Source organism: Ceratotherium simum, chromosome 27, assembly GCF_057802395.1.
Source record: "Ceratotherium simum simum isolate JZ-2026a chromosome 27, ASM5780239v1, whole genome shotgun sequence".
NCBI classification, from domain to species: domain Eukaryota; kingdom Metazoa; phylum Chordata; class Mammalia; order Perissodactyla; family Rhinocerotidae; genus Ceratotherium; species Ceratotherium simum.
In genome coordinates, this window is record NC_141926.1 from 4102797 (window position 1) to 4124901 (window position 22105).

General features: G+C 54.6%; 1 protein-coding gene across 3 annotated transcripts in view; it reads right to left on the reverse strand.

Annotated features, from left to right (window-relative positions):
• Positions 1-12719, reverse strand: part of PDE9A (phosphodiesterase 9A) — a 91558-nt gene extending 78839 nt beyond the window's left edge. For 2 of the 3 annotated variants that reach the window (XM_014786871.2, XM_004429633.3), the window contains exon 1: positions 12254-12407. In XM_014786871.2, coding sequence (XP_014642357.1) covers positions 12254-12322 — 69 coding nt within the window. In that variant the 5' untranslated portion in view covers positions 12323-12407. Of the gene's footprint in view, positions 1-12253; positions 12408-12641 lie in introns of those variants that run through there. The other variant, XM_087418044.1, reaches the window with a different exon arrangement.
• Positions 12720-22105: the final 9386 nt, after the last annotated feature.

Consider the following 22105-nt stretch of genomic DNA (forward strand, 5'->3'; position numbering starts at 1 on the left):
TTGTCATGGCTCTGTTGTATCGGGATCTGAGTGTGGGCCCAAGCGACCCATCCCTGGGGTCAGGGCTCCTTGGAGCCCAGGTGGAAGGAGGGTGAAGGAGGAGGTGCTGGGGAGGATCTGGGGCTGCAGCCCCCGGGGGGACCACTCATGGAGCCTTCTCCCAGCATGCAGCCCCTGCAGCCCCGTTTCTGGGCATATGTGAAAAGACACGGAGGAAACCATGCCACAGTGAGATCCAAGCCTGGGAGGCGGGAAGGACCCCTCCCCAACTCAGACCCAGAGAGCTCTGCCATCCTGGTAAGCAAGCAATGCCACCCAACCTTTTGGACACGATGCTCTCTCTGGTGACACGATGGCCCTCCAGGTCCCTCTGGCTTTGTCACTTTATGATTCCAGAGACTGGAAGATGGGACAGGGTGACAGTCATCTCTGCTTCTCAGGAGGGGGTGTTATGGACTGAACAATGTCCCCCCTAAATTTACATATTGAAGCCGTCACCCCCAGTGCCTCAGAATGGGACTAGATTTGGAGACAGGGTTTTGAAAGAGGCAGTTAGGTTACAATGAGGTGATTGTCTGAATTTCTTAGGGCTAGAGTGGCCTTCCCATCCATCCTGCTTCTTATCCACGCAAAGACCGGCCTCCACCCGCCAGGCTGAAAACATCGTGTGCCTCCTTTGTAGCTGCTACACGTACCTCCAAAGATCGGGGTTTCTCTTCAATGTCGTTGGACTTTTGGGGGTGGTGTGTCCCCGTGATGTAACACCTGCCGGGCACAGTGTCTCCCGGGCCATGCCAATGCCAGCACAGTACCATCGCCGTGCCCCACAACACACAGCACCGTGCACGCGGCACGTCTAGGTAACGTTGCCATGCAGCCTTCTGTGCTGAACCCAAGAATTCCTCTTGGGCTCACTATTTTTAGTTTGATGCCTGGGGCTGACAGCAGCTGGCTGAAAGTCACTAAATCCCTGGATCTTTCTTCCAGAAGCCAAGCCTGGCACTTCAGAGGGGCAGGTGGGAGCTGGAGGTGCCTGAGGGGCCCCTTGGCGTCTCGACCCGACTTGGCTCCAGGGCATCCTCTCGGAGCTGCCTGATCAATCCATCTGGAGGATGCACAGACGGTTCATTGCAGGGACTGAGACTGGGTCAGAAACCCCAGACCTAGCATGGGCCCGGAGCATTCCAGAAGGCCTGGCATTCAGCCGGTGCCCTCGGCTCCAGCACCAACACCCAGGAGACTCAGAGGCCCAGGTCCCTGGAGAGGCCCTGGGCTTTGGGGAAAGGTCTGGGAGGGGACATATTGGGCGGAAGACTAGTCGGAAAAAATAGGGTGGGGGGCTGGGCACTCTGTTATGTTCTGGGCAATGGGTGGGCTGCAGGGAGTGGGGGTGGGTGGGGGGATGGAGGCCTTGGCAAGTCTGAAGTTTAGAACATCAGCCTGCGTCTGCTGGTGCCCAGCCCACATCCCCAGCCTCATCCATGGGTACCCCGTTAGAATCAGGGATGATGATAAGGGGTTAACACTTCAGGCACCTGGGGAGGCACTGCCTCTGAGAAGGGCCATCTCATCACCCACCAGGGGGCTCCCTGCTCCTCCGTCATCCACGCATTACTCGTGTGTGTCCTCTCAGCTCTCCGAGGCGGAGACCCATCACATCCACCTCTCCAGCCCGGTGCCGCCCAGCACTGTTTCAAGAAACGTCTGTGGGGGAAATCCACCACTCCCACACTTCCCCCATCACTCCTTTGCCAAGGAAGCTCCTCTCCAGACCTCGCTCCTTGGGATATTCCAGGCTGTCTTTGCCAGGAGGGCACAGATGCCACCTCCCATCTCTGCAGTTTGGGGCTGAGCCTTCAAAACACCACATGCAAAATGGGACTCAAACACACGTCAGGACCACGGCTGTGTGTCCTGGTGGCTCTGCGGGGTGGGGAGCGTCTTAGGTCTGAGGGACTCCAAATGGGGTTGCAGGCACGGCTAGTTCTGGAGTCACCTTTTCTAGCGCCTCTTGTCTATGTTCTTAGCTTTAGATTTTCTGTTATTAATAGTGACCTAAGGCGTTTTAGGCTTACATAGAAGCTGCACTGAGAAATTTCAGAGTACATATGACCATTCATTTTGAACCTTCGACAATCACTCACTTAAACTTACAGAACGTACAGAATACAACCCTGAGAGAAAACATTTGGGGAGCTGTTCCCCAGAGCACTTTGGAAACAGCACAAGCTACAGATGCGCCCCGCCACACCCGGCTGCCTCTGTTGGCAGTCAGCCTTCCGTGACACCACTCTGGGTTAGCTGTTCCTGCCAACGTCGATTCCGGGTGGAAAGACTATTGAAGGCCTCTAGGTGATACTGTCAGATGCACTGCCTCTTTTCGGTTATTTGTAAGGCTATAAAAGTTTTTAAAAAATTCCCCAAAGGCAGAAGCCGTGAGGATAAAGACAGCCGGAATCACTGGGCTCCATTAACTGCTCTGCTTACAAATAAATCAACACAGCGTGCAACTGGCCTGAGGATGGCCAAATCCCATCTGGACACCGCCCTGGTCACCCTATGCCTGCTGTTTGGCGGTGACAAGTGGAGGAGGGCAGGGTGGCAGCTTTTCTGCGTGACAGCATTCTGGGCTAAAGGGAGGAGAGTTTGACTGTGACGATTCCATTAACCTCCCACCATTCCACGAGTGCGTGCTGACTTTGTTTCCCAGAAGACCACCCCACCCAGGGCTGAGTAGCTCTCTGAGGCTGCACGTGGGGCACTGAGGGCCTATGGGGGAGGCATGGCCAGCAGCCAAGTGACGAAGACAGCAGAGTGCTCCCAGGGCTGCAATGGACAGCGACTAGCTACACACTCTCCAAACACAGCTGATTTCACCTGCAAAATTATCAAGTGCTTGTGGGCATCAGTACCGCCCCCTATAGCAGAGGGAAATGAACCTGAAGCCTGGAAACTCGAATGCAGCTGGAGAGCCTGCTGGTGTGCAAGCTGCTGGCTTCGAGTCAATACCAGGGCTGGTCATCCTAGCTCATCATTGCCTGCAGCTGAGTCGGCCCCCTCCCTCTCTCCCTCCCCTCGTCACTGCAGTCCCCATAGAGCTCTGTCTCTGAAACAGTTGGAGGAGAAATGAAAGACCATTTGTGGTCTTTTCTTTGGTGGGAAGAATGGCGGACGAAGGGTGGATTTGGGGCTGACCCGGGAAACACAGTCGCACGGTATCGTTGAGCTGGAAGCACCCTCGGGCTGGCTGGCCCTTCATCCCACAGAGCCCACCGGACACACGGCGCTGTGCTGGGAGCGATGGCCAGATGCTCAGCGGGCAGTCACCAACCCAAGATCATAGGCTAGGGGTCCCGGTAAGGCTCCCCAACCGGACACGGGGATTTGACTGCCTTAAATCCACGACATGAATAAACAAAAAATATACAAACGAATAAAAATATCAACAATGTTATATAGCACTCACCAGGCCCCGTTTGAACACTTGACACACACACGCATGTAATCACAACAACCCTGTGTGGCAGAGGCTCCCTTCACTCCACTTCATAGACAGAGACATCGAGGCATGTCAGTAACCTGCGTACACACTGCTGAGTCCAAACAGACACACCTGCCCCAGAAGCCATGCTCTCGACAATGACACTATGTTGCCCGTAAACGACTGACTGTAACTGAATCAGAAAAGCACGTGTCTTCCGGGAGCAGTTCACTCCTCTCTCCCTGTAATACACCACCCCTCCTAGACCACCCCCCACACAACCCTCCCACACTGACGTCACTGTGACCAGGGCATGGGGAGGGTTAGGGAACACACAGTTTCTCAGAAGACACAAGAACACACCCATTGCAATAGGCCAATGCTTTGCAAACTAAGGAAATAAGAATGGAAATGAGTGAGGTTTAAACAACATCAGGCAGATCCACTGACGGATGAATGGATAAGCAGAACGTGGTCTATACACACAATGGGATATTATTCAGTCTTAAAAAGGAAGGACGTTCTGACACCTACTACCACGTGGAGCAACCTTGAAGACGTTATGCTGAGTGAAACGTTAGACACAGAAGGACAAATACTGTGTGATTCCACTTAGATGAGGTCCCTAGAGGAGTCAGATTCACAGAAACAGAAAGTAGAAGGGTGGGGGCCAGGGGCTGGGGGAGGGGGTGGGGAGTTAGTGTTTAGTGGGGACTGAGTTTTAGTTGAGGAAGTCGAGAAATTTCTGGAGATGGATGACGGTGATGGTTACACAACAATGTGAATGTACTTAATGCCACTGAATTGTACACTTAGAAATGGTTGAGATGGCAAAATTTTGTTTTATGTGAATTTTCCTACAAGTTTTAAAAATGTTAGGCAGAGAATCTAAAGACAACTGAAATGTTCTGGCTCTTTAATTGTGTGTGGACCGAGTTTTCACAGGGCACTGCGAGTTTCTCTATAGGGCAAATTCTCCTGGCGCCTGGGTGATCAGCTTTGGGTTTCGAGGAGGAGGAGGAGGAGGAGGAGGAGGAGGAGGAGGAGGAGGTGTGGGACTGTGGTGAGGGGTGGGGGAGACAGGCAGACAGAGGCAGGTCAAGGGTCAAGGCAAATAAACCACAGCATCAACTGCAGAGATGGTTTTTTTTGAGATTGAAAATGTGTGGAGCCATCTCAAGGCAGCTGAATGCATCTGTACAGTGACCCACCGTGTGGCTATAACCTACGTGCCCAGGAAAAGACCCGCATGCTTTTTCTACTCCTGCAGATGGATGTTTAGATGGCACTATCTTATGATTTTTTTTTCCAGAAAGATTGAGAACCCTGGAAATGCACTCAGCCACAACAGGAGGAGACAGCCCGGCGAGCTGGGCAAGAGGCTGTGGCTCCCTCTCCACCCCTTCCGAGCTGGGCCACTAACTCGCAAACTGCACTGGCTTTGAGCCGTCCCTCCAAGGCGGGAGCTCACGCTGCTGTGGAGCGGAAGCAACGAGCGCCCAGCGTGGGCTTCTAGGCGGCCAGCTCTCACCGCATCGCCTGTGTGGCCGAGGGAGGAGAAGGGGGAGCATGGGGCCATCCTTTGCTGGGGCAGGGCCAGCTGGTGGGCTGCTGCTGTCTTGCCGAGATGGACACTTGAGGTCCCTCTGTGTCCTCTGGGGAGTGTCCTTGACCCCCCAGGAGTGCAGCCTGCTGGGTCCCCCGCAGCCAGGGGAATGGATGACTGGATGAGATGGTTCAGCTTGTGCAACTTGTGGTGGGAGAGGCCGGGGGGGAGCGCATACCCCCCTACCCCCCGCCCCGGGCAGCAAAGCCAGGACAGGAGTGGGGGGACCCAGCCTGCAGTGACCCAAGGCTACCTGTTCGCCCAGCCCTTGCTGCCCCACTGCCGGGCCCGTGTCCCTGGCTCCCACTGCTGGCACTGAGATCCGCCACCGGCTGCGTCCCTGTCTCATCTCTCATTTGCATGTCGGTTCATAGGAGCTGTCTGAAGGGGACACAATGCCCTTCCTCTGCCCCTGCTCTTCTTCCCTGACGACCAGAGCTGTACTCTGCTCATCTCTGAGGCCAGCCAACCCCTCAGCCTCAATGGCTCTGGTGAGGCCACTGGCCCCCTCGGCTCAGGGTGTGAAGTAGCCCCGTTTCCAACGAAGCCCCGTTTCCCGGTTCCAGAGACGAAGGTGCCCTGGGCCGTGGGGCCCAGGGTCTTGGGGCCCCTGGCACTGCCTTCCTCTTCGTGGTTGTTTTGCTTCAGATTCATGGCGGGCTCAAAGAGACACCAAACAAACGACAAGAAGGTGCTGCTACGGCTTCGTCCAGAGTCTCCGAGTTGACAAGTTCAGGAGCGAGGGAGAGGGCCAAGGATCAGCAAGGGGCCGTGCTGTGCCCAGGCCTGAGGACAGGACGTATTTAGTGAGGCTCCCCATGTGGCCATCTCCATCCTGGTCACTTTATACGTTACTCAGCGCCATCTGTGGCCACCCCACGGAGGGCACACCCACTTCACCGAGGAGAAGGTGACTTCCCCCAGGCTTGCCAGCTGGCACATGGCAGAGCTGGGCACCGAGAGGCTGTCTGTCCCAGCTCCATGGCCTCCACCACTCGGCGTGTCCACCCTCTGAGATAGGATGTGCTGCATCTAGTCTGAGAGGTCTCCTTGCCATTGTCTGCCAGCCCTGTGACATCAGGCGGGGTTCAAACCTCCAGCCATCGCCTTCCCAGGGCCTCCGGACATCAGAAATGTCTGCTTTAAGAGGCCTTCAGAGCAGAGCAAGTGGGAAGGAGGAGGGAGGCCAGCAGCCTCCTGACTTCTCAGTGCCCCTGGGCTGGAATCTGGAGAGCAGTGTTTCTAAGAGTTCTTACTGGACGGCACCTGCTGCGGCATCTGAGGCAGTCAGGCGCTTCCCGGCTAACTTGTTTATTGAAAAGGAAACTGAAGTCGAAATGCTCTTATTAATTTTCACAACCCAGCTCTGACCCAGCTGGAGACAGAGGGGTCATCGCCAGCTAGGGGTCAGGCCAGAAATCAAAACACTCCCTCTCCTCCCGATCACCACCAGCCCACCTCCATTTTCACACTTGAAACCCCAAAAGGGTGGGAGGTGCCTCCCTTCTCCAACTTCCCTTGGTTGCACTTTGCTGATGTTACCATTTCAATATCTGTTTAAAGATCTTAAGTTATGGGCCGGCCCCGTGGCTTGTGCGCGCGCTCCGCTACTGGCGGCCCGGGTTTGGATCCCGGGCGTGCACCAATGCACTACTTCTCCGGCCATGCTGAGGCCGCGTCCTACATACAGCAACTAGAAGGATGTGCAACTATGATGTACAACTATCTACTGGGGCTTTGGGGGAAAAAAAAAAAAAGGAGGAGGACTGGCAATAGATGTTAGCTCAGAGCCGGTCTTCCTCAGCAAAAAGAGGAGGAGTGGCATGGATGTTAGCTCAGGGCTGATCTTCCTCACACAAAAAAAAAAGATCTTAAGTTATAAACATTTAAAGGAAGATAAATGGACTTTGCTGGAACTGCTGGGGTGGCCAAGGGGAATCGCCGTCCACCTGACTGTGGAGAGGGGAGCGGGTGGCAGGGCCGAAGCCCAGAGGACTCACAGTGGGTCTGTCTGGCCAGTGTGTGCATCGCTGTACAAACGAGCAAACTCCTTCCAGTCGTCAGGAGAAGCATGCTCCGAGTGTGGGGCAGAACAGGTGTGCATGTCTTGAAGTGAAGGGGAATTGTCGCTGGGCTCTGCCAGGTGGCAGGATAGACATACTCCAGGAGGGGTGGGGGAAGGTGCTTGTGAGCCAGGGAGGGACTCCAGGCCCTGCTGTGCTGAGCACGGGACAAGACTGGGGGCAGGCACCCTTCGAAAAACAGAGGACATCTTTGCCCTGAAGAAGCGCAGCCAGCTTGAAACACCAGCTCGTGTTTGTGCCAAAGGCAAGAAATGAAGGCAGAGGAGCCTGAAGACCCTCGGAGGGTGCAGAGCTGAAGCAGGGCAGGGGGACACAGGGAAAGACAGGCGGTAGGGAGTGAGATTCCCTTGGGGTAGACCCTGAGACGGCCAGGAGGGCCTGAACCCCAGGGGAAAACCTCTGGGGCGGGGACGATGGGTCAGAGCCCAGCAGGCCCATGGGGGCTGAATGCTGGCTTCTGAGGACTCCACGGGCACAGCCCGGGCTCTCAAGTCACCACAGGGCCAGGCTGGGGGAAGACAAGTGTCGTGAGAAGCCAGGCAGGTCTCAGGCCAAGGCTGGGTGCACTGGGCACTTAGCTCCAGCTGGGGAAGGGGGAGCAGACACAGGTGCCATTAGGAACCGGGAACAGTCTTCTGTTGACATTTTAACAACCTTCCAACGCGCCTCTTCCTTTTTGGTTTTTCTCATTTGTTTCCTTGTTTTAGAAAATTCAGGGGGCTGTTTGCTAACTAAGACCTGGGTTCCACCTGCAGAGCAAGGCTGGGACAAATACGTGGCAGCTCAGTGTGGCTGAAGGTGGTCCCAGCAGAGTGCCATGAAGAGGGGACTGTCCCCCAGGGAGCCACTAGACCAGGGCAATGCATCAACAGAGGCAGTCCCTTTCAATGGGCCTGAGGAGCTCCAGGCCGGTCAGTCTTGCCCAGAGGAGGCTTCTCATCAAACTAAAGCCCAAGGGGGTGCCATGAAGGCCTCACTCTGTCTCATTCAGAAGGTCGGCAAATCTAGGCCAGGACATGCCACCAGCCTAGCCAGGAGCCCACGTGCATTTTCCTGTCATGCCCTGGGCATCCCAGCTGGGCGAGAAAGGAGCAGGAACTGAGGCCAGGGAAAGCTGAGGAAAGAAAGGAGCAAACCCTCTGGGCAAAGAGAAGAAGCATCAGCTTCTAGAAAGGAGGCCTCCGGAGCAGGGTTACAGTTCTCTGGGTTTGGGGACCCAGCTCACACTCCCTCCTCCTTCACCTGGTGCCAGGAGGTGCCAGGTCCCACCTATGCTCCCCGGCACGGGGAAGAGCATATGATGGGGACAGGTGTGTGCAGGTGCTGCTGGCTGCATGAGGCTGGCCCCCTGGCCATTCAGCAGTTCCTAACCTCAGTCATCCCAAGGCTACCCGTCTGCAAAAAGGGCTCCTTCCCCACAAAGCCGGTCTTCCCGGAGGAAGGAAACCTGTTCATCAGGCCCTGTACGTGGCTGGCACCACAGCCCTTCCCACCAGCCGGGCCTGCTGTGTCCTTCTGTCCATCAAAGGGGGCCCTGCAACAGCTGCTGTTTACCATCTGTGCCCTCCTGGGGTCCGGGCCCAGTGCTTGGCTCAGGCCAGAGGCAGCCATTGCTCAGTGGGATGCACCTAGGGTGGTGAATGTCACATTCACACTGGACCCAGCTCTCAGCACACGGTAGCTGTTCAATCTAAGTGATCGACCTTGTCCCCACCGATTCTCACAACAAGCAGCACTACCAACATCCCCGTGCTACCATCGAGAAAACAGTGGCATTGAGAGGTCAAGTAACCATCCCAAGGCCATGCTGAGAACTGACCTCAGTCTGGCTGGCTCCGGGCACGAGCTCTCAGCCACCTCGGAATCCCACTTTTGCACAGGCCCAGGAAGGGCATGGACTTGGAAGATGAGCCACCTCTGTCCTCCAAGCCTCCTCCATACAACCTTTGAAGGAAAAGCCTGGAGGATGGAAAGCTGATCCCCTAAAGTGATCCCAGGATCCCCCAGATTCCTGTTGCCGGTCTTCCACTGCATAATCTGGGCAGGTCATGTGACCTGTGTCTGGGGTTTTCTTCATATCAAAAAATCACTGAGCTAGCTACCCAGTGGCTGCCATGGTGTCTCCAGGCACCGGGCACGCCTACCGCGTTACCATCACGGGCACGTCCTCAGACGGCCGCACTTGCCGTCCAGGGCCTCCCTTCAGACAACTTTAGATCTTCCACCCCCAGCTCTGCTGGGGCAGATAACCTCCAAAGAATCCCTGTTTTGACTGTGACCTCCGTTTGTGCACTCTCCGTTTGTGCACTCTCTGGGGGAGCGCAGAATGACCAGGAGTTGGGTAACTCAAGGGACAGAGAGCAGAAGTAATGTGGGAGCTGCAGGCCTGACGACGAGGTGGACAGAACAAGACACGTGCCAGGAAGCAACACACGCCTTCCCTCCACTCCCCAAACCCCCAGTGCCCCCTCCTTGGAAGCAACTCGAGGTTTGTGTCCATGACCTTTCATGGAAAGGAGATGGGATGGATGAAAGGGAGACAGAACACGACCACATTCGGGGAACTTGCAGAATCAACCCAGTGCCTGGGACTTTAAGAAACCACAGCCACTGAAGGCATTGCTGGAAGTGCTCTCAGCAGTGACATTTAAAGTCTCGAGGGTGCTGCTGGGTGTGGAGCTGAGGTGAGCAAGAGGTTACCATTTTCCAGCACACACTCGGAAACCCCAAACGATTTGGCTTTCAACCAGGGCTAAACGTCCAGCTATAAGTGCTCCAACGGTGCCAACAGCAAAGGAAGAGGGCTCAGGGCGAGGTCAGGAACCAGAAACAGACACAGCAGAGATGGCAGAGGCTTAAAGACCATGGCCTACCTCCTCCCCTATGTGTATCAGTTGGAGGATGTTTGTGGAACAGACGGAGAGAGAAGCGCCTAATGCCCGCCGTGTTCCAGCAGTGTTCCAGGCACTCTGTTTACATGATGTCATTGACTTCCCATGACAGTCTATAAAACAGATATTACTATCCCACTTTATAGAGGAGGCCAGCTCAGAGGAGCCATGGGACCTGCCCAAGACCACAGAGAGTGTGGAGCCAGCACACAACATCAGATCCGGCCCCTCCCGAGGCCACGGCCTCGCTCCTGAACTCAGGTGTCCGTGTTTCCCCAGGGCCGCCTGCTTTCCTGGAGGTCACCCCAACCTCGGGTGTGTCAACTGCAAAAAACCACCCTGCCCATAATGACAGCCCAGCCTGCCAGGCTCCGGGCTCACCTCCCGCCCTCTGGAACCTCTCTTCCACTTTTACCTACTTCCAGTGCAGCTTCTGGGGAAGACCTGTGGGAAGTTCTCGGGGAGTAGCCATCACTTCTGACCTGGTGACAGCATCTCATCTCATCTCTTTCAAAAGATAAAAACGGCAGATCTTTGATAATTCTCATCTGGTGGGGTGTGTGCTTATGTATGTGGGTTCATGTTTGTTTGCACGTGTGCGTGCACGCATATGTGTGTGTGGTGCATGCATGCGAGTATGTAAAACGTGTGTGCGTGCATGCTTGTGACGCTTGTGTGTGAATGCATGTGCATGGGTAGGCATATTTGTGCATGTGTGTGCATGCTGGAGCAGGGAAGTATTCAGCAGAGGGCTGTTTCTTCCTTTGGGGAAGCTGTTAAATTCCCATTCAGTCCAGGTGCCATGTCCTGGAAGTCAGGGGACCTGGGTCTAGTCCTGCATCTGCTGATGACCAGCTGCCCAGCTTTGATGAAATAAGAGGGCTTGATCACCTGCCCTTGCAGATGCTTCCTATTCCCAATTTCTCATTCTATTAAAGCTGGCTATGGTGGGGGGAGGGGAGCCTGTACTTCCCATTTCCGGGGGGGGGGGGGGGCGGGGGGATCAAGCTGGGATGGGGTGAGGGTGAGGGGGGCTTGTTGGCTTAAGTCTGTCAGCAGGCGGAGGCTGCCTGCACATCTGAGAACTAGAGAGACCCAATCCCCCCCACTCCCCGCCCGGGGCGGGGGGCGGGGGGGGGGGCTACTCTCTCCCAGGTGGGGCACCTCTCCCTGGCTTCCCAGCTGAGGGCTCCTTGAGAAGAACAAGGTGAGACTTGGCAGATGCAGGGCTTTCCTGAAATGTCCAGCAGAGGTTTGGGGACGATTGCTTTTCCCAGGGGCTTTAGGGGGAGCTAAAGCCTTCCAAGTCAGCTCTCTTATTGTCCCTCTCTGCCAATCAGAAGCTTGAGTCCGCGATGCTCTGGACCCACGCCAGGGGCTTAGAAGGGGAGGGGCCGCGAAAAAAGGGGGTCTGCTCTGGACGCCTCTCCTATGAGACTCAAGCTGGTTAGGCACACCGGACATCTGGAGGGCTTCATATCTCTAAAGAGGAGGGCAGAAGGACCGCAGAGCTGGTCCAGTGGGTCACTCGGTCTCTCCGCAGGCCCCAGGAGATAGAGCAGCCCGGGGTCACCCTCTCTGCTGTCAGAGCTGACCACCTGCCAGGACGGGGACACGATGGGGATGTGGCGGGGAGCCGCCCCTGCTGTGCCAGCCCCGCCCCCCGCAACTGCCCCCCCCACCCAGCACCTGCGCCCCGCCAGTCCCGCTAGGGGCAACGTGCTGGGGCACCGTCCGTGCGCGGGGACCCTGTCCCGCAGGGCTGCCCGCTGGCTCCGGGGTGTCTGCTCTGGGGGTCGTTCTGCCGGAAATGAAAGGCTTAATGTACCAGCCTCTGGTACGGACTCAGCCTAATCAGATTTGTTACAAAGAAAGCTCTGCCCATGAAATGAAAAATTACCCTCGTGTGAGTCGCCCTTTCCACCGGGGGCCGGTGCGTGGGGACACCTGCCCCGCAGAGCCCCGTCGCCCGCAGCCGAAGTTGTCGGAGGCCGCAGCCCGGTACCGCGGACGCACGGACAACGGTCCCCCCGCCCCCCCGCCACCCCCGCCGGCGTCCCCTGGCCTGGCTCCCCACCCCCCGCCGAGACCCCCGCGCAGTCACCCGGAGGAGGGGCCCCCGTGGCGGGCTCGCACAGCGAGGGGCGCGCGCGGAAGCGCGCCCCGCGGCCGCGGGTGGGGAGGGGGCTACCTTCTGAATGCGTCCATCGATGTCCAAGTAGATGGCCTTGGGCCGGTAGCTGGACGAGCCTGACCCCATCCTGCGCCGAGCCCTGCACTTGGACTTTTTACTGTACTTTCTCGACGCCAGCCGCGGCGGGGAGGGCGGAGAGTGGGAGGGAGGAGGGGGCGGGCGGCGGGAGGACGGCGGAGAGCAGCCAACCAGAGCGCCGCCGCGCGCACCGGTGCCGGCTCGGCCCGCCGCCTCCGGCTCCGCGTCTCCGCTCGCGCTCCGCCTCCCGCCGCCTCCCTCCCATTCCCTCTCTCCGCCTGCCTCCTCTTCCCTCTTCCTCTTCCCTCCCTCCTCCTCGCTCCTTCCTCTTCCCTCCCTGTCTCCTCTCTCCCTTCTCCCTTCTCACATTAAGGCACGCTCCGTTTTCTTCCGTTTGACTCCAGCCGCCTTGAGGACAGCGCCGAGTGGGCAGCCTGTCTCCAAGTGCCCTCTGGACAGGTGCCCATTGTGCGCGACCCCCTCTGGCTGCAGGGCTGGTCTCCTCCCTATGTGAGGAGAGTCCCATAGCGACCCCCTCTGGCTGCAGAGCGGGTCACCTCCCCATGTGACCAGATTCCCATAGCGACCCCCTCTGGTTGCAGGGCTGGTCACCTCCCCACGTGGGCAGTTGCCGATAGTGACCCCCTTGGCTGAGAAGCTGAGGACCGCCCCGCACTGGGTGGCTGGCCCCTCAACAGTAAGCACTGGCTGGCCTGGAGCCCCAGAGCTATTGTTGTGGTTCTTACCCAAACCCAAGCACCACTTAGCGCTGAGAAAATGCCCCCAGGGTCTGCCGTCTTCATTTAATTTGAATAGGAACTGGGAAAAGTTCCTTCTCTTTCAAGCACATCCTTCCCCTAAGTTTTCTGTACATTCTTGGGAGTGACAACCTCTTCCAGCTGCACCCGGAGCTGAAATGGCAATTTTATTTCTGTCCTTAGTGTAGCTGGAGTGAGGATTACCCAGCCACCAGCTTTTTGCTGGTTTCAGCACTGTTCTGGTCAGCAGACCCCTCCTACTCTTTGTTAATCGCTACAGGGAGTGTGGGAAAAGCAGGAGGGATTTCAGGCAGCTGTGACCTGCAGATCACAGAGGGGGCTGCCTCTGCAGCTCCCGGATTCTCTTGGGGCTCTCCCAGAGGGAACAAGGGGAAGTGAGAGCTGGTAAATGCCAGGTGGTTCTCAGTGCCTGTTGCTTTTGGAAGCGAGCGTCGAAACCAGCCGGAGAATGCACTTATTGTTTAGTTCTAAGTGAATTCCAAGCCACTGCTTTCCATCTGTTGAATGTCTGGGTTTTGCTTATTGAGAGAGTGCCTGGTGCACACAGGCTCCTCTCCCTCCAGGCCTGCCCCAGCTAGGCTGACTGCTGTTGCGCCCAGCGGTCATTGCTTTTCCCTTCCCTGGCCATCTGGCCTCCACCTGATGCACAGTCACTGGCTTTCCAGACTCCTCCATGGCCACCTGGAGCACTGGCCAGGCTGGAGCCCTGGCGAAGACGAAGTTCATCTTCCTTAGGTGAAGCGGTCTTCTTCAGCCTTTGGACAGTCCAGCACGTGTCACTTCATCTCCCTTGCCAGCCTTCGGCGTGGGGGATGGGGGGGTGGCTTTCAAAGAATGATGATGGCTTTGAGCTTGCCTCCAGTGCAGTGAAGGGACCACATCAGAGCTTGGACACCAGGAGATTTGCTTTACTAGTGACTGGGGGTGATAAGGGGCAGCTAGGAAGCCTTTGAGTTTGGGGGTGAACCCAGTTGGGTGGTTACAGTGGCCACCTGACTCACGATTGTGATAATGTGTGAGAAAATTGACGTGAGCACTATGATCATAGTTCAATTTCGCTGTTCAGTATTTGGATGCTATTTGGGCTAACCCAGCAACTGCTCTGCGGGGTGGGTGTGCTGTCTGGCATGGCAGTCTCACTGCCTGGCAGATGGCTCATTAGTTTGGCACTTATTTATTCCCCATGTCCTATTGTCATCTGACCTGGCCCTCTCAAATCATCTCCTTCTAGTGCCTGGGAAAGACCAGTGCCCAAACACGCTCTGCAGAGCCATTTCCCTGCCGACTAGAGGGTGTGGTTCTGTGACTGGGCATCTGGCACCACGCGGGGCAGGCCTCCTCCCACTGCCTGGCCGATTCCGTATTCAGAATATAATCGCTCCTGTGAGTATCTGATCGACTAGACTGCTGTACAGATATTCAATAATGAGACAGCAGCCATTGTCGTAAGAGGAGCACTTGCCTCCACCTCCTTCCCCCGTGGAGCAGAGGCTCTGGCACCGTCAGTACTGTCCTTACTGTGTGTTGGTGCTGGGCACTCAGCAGAGAATAAACAAAAATCCCTGGCATTTTAGTGGGAGACAGACAAGATGGGATAAATAAATGTAACACGCAGCGTGTCAGATAATAATTCATGCAGAGGAGAACAGTCTTGTGGAGAAGGAGAAAAGATATAAAATGTGGGGAGCTGACATTTTAGAGAGAGCAGCCAGGCATAGGCACAGAGGAGTACAGACTTGACAAAAGAGAGGGAGCAAGGAAACTGTGAATATCTGAGTAAAGAACCTTCTAGCAAAGAGAGCAGCCTCATGCCAAGGCCCCTGGCACAGGCGGCCAGTGTGACTGGAGTGGAGGGAGGGAGTGGGCAAAGGGAGGACTGTAGTGGGATGTGAGGTCAGAGCGGTGAGGGGGTGGCAGGTCCCCGTGTGGACCATGCGTGGGACTTGGTTTCTGTCTGTGGGATGCGAGCCATGCAGGAGGTTGAGCAGAGGAGGAATGAGGCCTACTCATGTTTTCACGGGATCATCGGCTGGCTGTGGCTGCGGCGTGGAGAACGCACTGAAGGGGGAGGAGCCGCAGCAGGGGCCCAGCGAGGAGGCTGCTGCAATGATCTGCAAAGGATGAGGGGTTTGGACCACGGAGGTGAGAAGTGGTTGGATTCTGCATTCAATTTGGAGATTGTTCCGGTCTTTCGTTTCTGCTCGTTGCTCAGGTTGGCATTATTTCTGCTTTTTGCTCTCCTTCCTTTTCGTATAATGTGGTTCATGCTCCTTCATCCGCCTTCCCCTCTGCGCACCACATCAGCTCACGGGTCTCCTTGACCTGCATTCCTGATTCCGGGCCACCGGGAATGCAGCCAATGTAAGTTCCCAGAATCAAGATAAAAATGAAAGAAACCTCCTTCCTCTGCCAGGTGGGCTGGAGGTGGAGCCTGGGTGGAGCAGGACGCCTGTGGCTCTTGTGGGAACTTGGGGACTGAGTTCACTGGCCCAGGGGGAGTTACTGGGAGGGAAATTTCCAACTGTCTAGGACGTCAGAGTGTGAGATCCTGCCCAGTCTCACAGGAAAGGGGGTGGAGGTGAAGGAGCTTCTGGAGGTGCAAAGCCACTCGGCTGGGTCCAGCCTCCGTCTTCAGCCCCCGGAAGGACAGCAATTTCTTCTGGTACCGTCTAGCCTGCACACAGGCTCATTCTCCTATGCAGGGCTCACTCCTTAGTTGCCATAAAGACCTTGCCTAAGAGGAATTTCAAATTAAGGCATCAGAGCCAAATTGAAGATCACAGGGGCTGAGCCGAGACTGTGGCATGAGAAGCCCGGTGCTGGTTCCCCGCAGCTCCTCATCTCCGGCGAGAGGGAACAAAGCCACACTGAGGAGGAAGAGGAGGGTCTGTCCCTGCCATCACAGAGTGGCAGCCTCCAACAAGGATGCAGAGATGGGGAAGGAAGTTGGGAGCATGAGGGAAGAGTCTAGAGGGTGTATCCAATGGCGAAGGAGGTGTCCGTCCAGAGGGGCGGGACCGGGCCAGGCAGAGCATCCTCCCCTGCAGCCGGCAGCGCCCCTGGACGGGTGGGCCAGGGAGATGGGTCAGCAGGCTGCTGCTGTTCCAGCCCCGAGGGCATCTTCCTCCTGCCTGTTCTCTCTTGGGTCCATCTGGTGTTGTCAATGACTATTCTGAAAATAATCCAATCGCTTCCAATGCCAACTCTTCTGAACCAGGGGTGAGGTGGCGGGGGACAAAATGAATTCGTCCAACAAGCAAAATGCATTAAGAGCCTACTACATAAAAGGCACTGAGCAGGCCTCGTTAAAGGGGATTGGAGCATGCTAGACGCTGGCAACACTATGAGAGGATTAAAATTAATGAGCTGGTTGGAGGTAAGATGCTTTACATTCTGCAAGCCTTACCATTGGCCTCTTGGAGGAATCAGCCTGTTTTGAGCATATATAATGAACATCCCATAAATCGCTCTAAGTTCTGGGAAAGCCATTTGCCAGGATGTACCAAGAGTGAGAAAGTGTGCCCTTTGACCAGTCTGCCCTAAGCATTTAGTGCAAAGGGAGGAAAAATCTTGCCCAAAGATAACCAGGGCAGCATGTTTTCATGGTACTTGAGTTATGTGCACATCAACTTGTCTCTTTTTACAGCTTTGGTGATAAACAAAATTATTACTAGTTGTAAATATTTCAAATAATGTAGCAGAGAAGGCAAAGTCCCATCCAGGTCAGAAAATGGAGATCCACTCCTGTCTTAATTGTTGTCTTGTGGATCTCTGCTACGCACATTCTCTCATCTATTAAGTGGGTTCCCTATGTGCTAGGCATTGAGGCTTTCCCGATATTTTTCAGTTGTAAACAATGTAAAAGGAAGACCCCCAGGTATATCCTTTGGTAGCTGTGCTGCTATTCCGTAGAACTGATTCTCGCAAGTAAGATTTCTGCATAAAAGTATATACACATTTAAATTTTTGATTTTGCTGAATTGACCTCCATAATGGTAAGTGGTCTGAACATCCAATTTCAATGTAGGGGGGCGTTCCTCACACCAACAAGCAATTCTTGGACACCAGCTGGGTGTCCTACAATTCAGCTCAATTCTGACACTATCTACCTGGAGATAGCATCAGATCCCAGAAGTTAAGGACTCAGTCCGACAAGACTGACCACCCCCTCACCCCGATTTCGCAAGTTCAGGTTGTCACCTGTGCTTCTGACCAGTGGGCTATAGATGGGAGGTTCCAATGACCCCCTCCTTGGGTTCGATTAATTTGCTGGAGCTGCGCACAAACCTCAGAGAAACACTTTACTTACTAGATTATGGGCTTATTATAAAAGAATATAACTCAGGAACAGCCAGATGGAAGAGATGCATAGGGCAAGGTGTGGGGAAAGGCGTGGAGCTCCCATGCCCTCTTCAGGAGCACTGCTCTGCCCAAATCTCCACGTGTTCACCAACCTGGAAGCTCTCCTAACCTTGTTCTTTTGGGGTTTTATGGAGGCTCCTTTACATAGGCATGATTGATTACATCATTGGCCATTGGAGATTGATTCAACCTTCAGCTCCTCTCCACTCCTCAGAGGTCCAGAAGGTGAGACTGAAAGTTCCAACCCTCTAATCTTATGGTTGGTTCTCCTGGCCATTAGCCCCCATGCTTATGTGCTTTCCAAAAGTCACCTCAGTAACGCAAACTCAGGTGTGTTTGAAAGGGGTTTGTTCTGAATATCAAGACACCTTTATCACTCTTATCACTTAGGAAATTCCAAGGGTTTTAGGAGCTCTGTGCCAGAAACTGGACGAAGACCAAAAAATATATTTCTTATTATAAATCACAATATCACGAATGATTATACCAATTTATGCACCCACCCTCAGGAAGCGAGAGAGCCCTCCCACCACACTTTCACCAAAACAAGATAGACTTAATCCTGCTTGTATTTTCCAATCTCATAAAAGGAAAAGTCTCTTGTTTTAACTTGCCTTTCTGTGTTTATCTATGAGATGAGGCTCTCCTGTTTGTGGGCCATTTGTGTTTCTCCAGTGAATTCATATTCTTCACCCTTTATTCTAGTTTTAAAACCTTTTTATTATTGATTTAAACTAGCTTCTTATACACCAAGGAGAGTCACCCTTTGACTGGCATATATTTTACAAGTATTTTCATCAAGTTGCTGGCTTATCTTTTACCTTTGTTCACCATGTCTTCATAATGTGGCTTTCCACGTTTAGGTAATCAAAACTCTGCCGCTCTTCCTGAACGCTTTCTGGATTTCTTGTCAGCTTAGAAAGGAGATATCGTTTATAATAGAAAAATTAAAAAGGAAAAAAAAAAGAAAGAAAGAGTTGACCTAAATTTCCAAAGATTGCTACTGGCTAATTAAATTGTGGCTCATTTGCTGAAGGGAAAATCAAAGACGATCATTATGATGTTGCAGAGAGGCCAACGGACAGGTTACGATGACTTCTGTGACAAAGTAGAATCCACAGAGGCGTTTAGACTCTGGCCGTCCATTCCCCCACACGACCCAGGGGTCAGCAGGGGCCCGGTGCCAGGCGCTGGAGGTCCAGCCGCGGAGGGAACCAGCCCCTGCTCCACAGAGCCTGCACGCCAGTGCTAAGCTCTGAAAACCAGCAGAGGGGTGGACAAATTTGGCAAGAGAATATGAAATGGTTGTGTTTAGGGTGGTCGGGTTCTAGGCATATTTTCTTTTTCAAAACACTTCTTGAATGCTGTGGTGTTATTTTTGCCACAAAGTCGGGAAAAGGGGAAGTGGTAACACGATATACAATTAGCGTGGACGACGCAGCATCCTCCCACATTCTTGGAAGTGGCTGGATGGGAGAGAGTGCGCTTGCTTTACGCAAATGTGGTGCCCGGACCCTTGGGGTCTGAGACAAATGCTCAAGTCCTTTTACGGCTGTACCTGACCTCCCTTATCCCCTTTTTGTGGACAGTGACAGCCTTTATGGGAAGCTGGTGGGTCAAGGTCCTCTTCCTTCCTCTCCCGTCCACTTCAGTGACCTCCTACCAGCTCTCCTGCTCCCCGTCGCCCCTCTCATCTTTCCCAAGTGTGCATTCCCCGGATCTTCCTAGTGTGCTGATCTGCCCCTGTCATTTCCCTGGCTGGCCTCTTTGGTGACGTCCCATCGCCTCCCAGTGTGGCACACCTGGCGTCTATGGGCTATCCCGTCCTTCTCCGTCCCCACCCCCCAGACACCAGACACTCTGCCGTCACAGCCTTGACTTTGCACCTTGTTTCATCCAAGAAGAACGTCCCTTCCTCTATCTTCTCCTTGACCATCTCTTAATCCATTTAGGTGTCACCTTCACGGTGCCATCTTCCCTGAACCCCAAATCTCTAGAGCGGGGCGGGGAGCTCCTCCCTGGGGTCCGGCACACCTCTGCGATCCCCGCCATGGCCCTGCACGACTTACGTGTCCTCCCAAGCCTCGGACTCCTCACTGATCAATGGGGGGTGACACACCTGCCCGGAAGCATTCTTCTGCAGATTAATTGGGAACGCAGGATAATGCATGAAAACCCCCTAGCCCAGGGCCTGGCTCGTAGTAGGAGTGCGCAGGGTTGTTTTATTGTTGTTCCTGTTGGGAATAGCAGCACTGCAGTAGCACTTGCCCTGTTCATTGTAAGCACTACTGTTTTCCCGGATCAATCATGACCTTGTGAGGGAGAGAATGAGTTGTGGGGGTCTTTCTGATAGGGGCTGGCCCTCCACCTGGAGCTGAGCAGCCCCTCTAACGATGTTCCATCAATAAGTGCCTTTATGTGATGTAGGAGTCCATGTGCCTTCTGTACAAAGCTCGTGGCTTGTGTTGAATTTTTGACCTTGGCTTAATTAGCATTATAACAATGGTAAGAGGCAACTATACCCTCCCTGTCCACGAACACAGTTTTTCTGAGTCTCCGAGGAGGAAAGGGCTGCGTCACACTGACCGCAAGAGTGCTCTCTCCCCATCCAGCCCCATGGTGAATTTGTTTCGTGTCTGCCGCCGGAGCTGGAGCCCAGGATACAGCATGGCCGAGAGGTGCACACAGAGGCCATGAGGGCCAGCTACAGCCAAGAGACCTGGTCGGGGGAGAGAACACCTGTCAGCCTGCCTCTCGTGCCGGGGGCGCTCTGTGAGGCTGGGCCCTCACCTGTCTCCTGTGCACGGCGACACGTCAAACTCCCCAACATCTTTCCACGAAGGCTTGACGTACCTCCAGCTCATCTTCCCCACTCTGTCACACAGCCCGGCGGTGGCCATGGCTGCTGTCTAACTTCTGGACCAATAATGCGTTTTCAACTTGCAAAGGCTTTCCAGTGACCTTGGCTGGCCCCTCAGGCCAGTTCATCCGTTAGGAGCCCCAAGGTGGTACCTGAGTGTGGCCCACAGACGCCCGGGGTGGGGGACGCCAGGCCCTTTAGCCGCAAAATGAGCCCACATTCCCAGAACCACTATTCCCTGCGTCAGGCGGCGGGCGGAGCAGAAGAGCTGGTTCGGTTCACAGAGCTCTCACTATTGCTTTTAATGCTAATCACGCCCAGGTCAGTTGTGAGAGCAACAAAGACCAGCTGGAGAGCTGAAGGAGGCTCCCAGTGTGAGAAAGTGGGGTGAGGTGGGGGGTTGTGTTCTTCAGGCCCGGTAACCTGGGGAATGGTTCTAAGACCTGCCACTGCAGTCTCGGTTCACCAACTGGCCCTCGTTTCTACGATCATTCATTTCTTCCCATCCCCCAGAGTTCTTTGGCAAGGAGGGAAATGGCCACCTATGAGACACCGACCCAACAGGCAGATTTCTCTTCGTTCGGGCCTCTGGGGTGGGCCCTGGAGGATGTAGTGGGCATCTGAGTCTGTTCTCAGCATCCCCTGCATCCAGGAGCCCCCAAGGTGACCGTGTGGAGCAGCGGCAGGATGCCAAGTCAGAGTCGAAGCTGATCAGGAACCCAAATGCCCTCTTGGCTCAGGCCTGACTCAGGAGTAAGTCTGCCATTGTGGGTGGAGTCAACTGCACATTGGTGATCTCATTTCCAGAAATAGGACACAAAAGCCCAGTTCTCACGCAGACCTGTTCTTGATTATTTGCTAACAGCTTCTATCTGTAGATCTTAGCTTTCCAACTTAGTTGCAAGTTTCTTAAAGAGGACGGTTGGGTCCCATTTATTCTGGGTGGCTTCCACAGTGCCCTGGAAGGCTTTAAAAATATCCCAAATACTAGTTTTAGCGGCCAGAGCTTCTATGCATTTTAGTGAAAGAAGCTCTTCCGTAAACTCGAAGGTCGAGGGTGACCGTGCCTCTTGTAAATTTGTGATTAATGTCTTACGCGCCTGCCTGTCTGAGCCAGCAGGAAGTTCCCCGTCCTGGATCCTGGGGGAGGCCCTCTCCCTCTGACGCGGCTCAAACCCAGGGGTTTACGAGGGTCAAGGGAGGGGCCTGTGAATCCTCCCACGGGGGCCCCTGTCAGCCCATTTCTTCTGTTGCTTCCCACAAAAGCTAGCATATAAACCCAAAGTGCCCCTCCCCCGACATGTGTGAAAGACTATATTTTGTAAATTGCAGGATGAGAGAAAAGAGAGATCTTAACAGTAGGGAAATCCTGTTCCTTTTTGTTTTCTTTCCTCAAAGTTCAGTCATTACTCATATTTGCTCTCTTAAATAATTTGGGTCTGAGAGCCACGTGACATGGGGGTGCTCCAGTGCCTTCCTTGGTCATCTCTCTGACAGCGGCTTTAGGAGCAGGGTGTCCCCTCAGAAGAGTCCCTCTCGTCTGTGACACTCCAGTGGCAGCTCGCCTGGGGTCATGACCGGACCAACCGTGGAGAAGGGCGGTTATCACACTCCAGGCCTTTAGGGGTCTTATCTGCCCTCCTGCTTAGTTCTCTCATTCTCTCTTGATTTACTTCTCTGAACTCCATCCGACCTGTGGATTCCCCTGTTGTGGTCCTTCCCTTCCTCCAGCCCCTGGGGGAAAAGGCTCTGGAATTCAGTCTCCAGCACCCCAGTTCCCTGGCCTCTGGGCCTGGCCCATTCTCACCACCACGACACCCTTAGATGAGG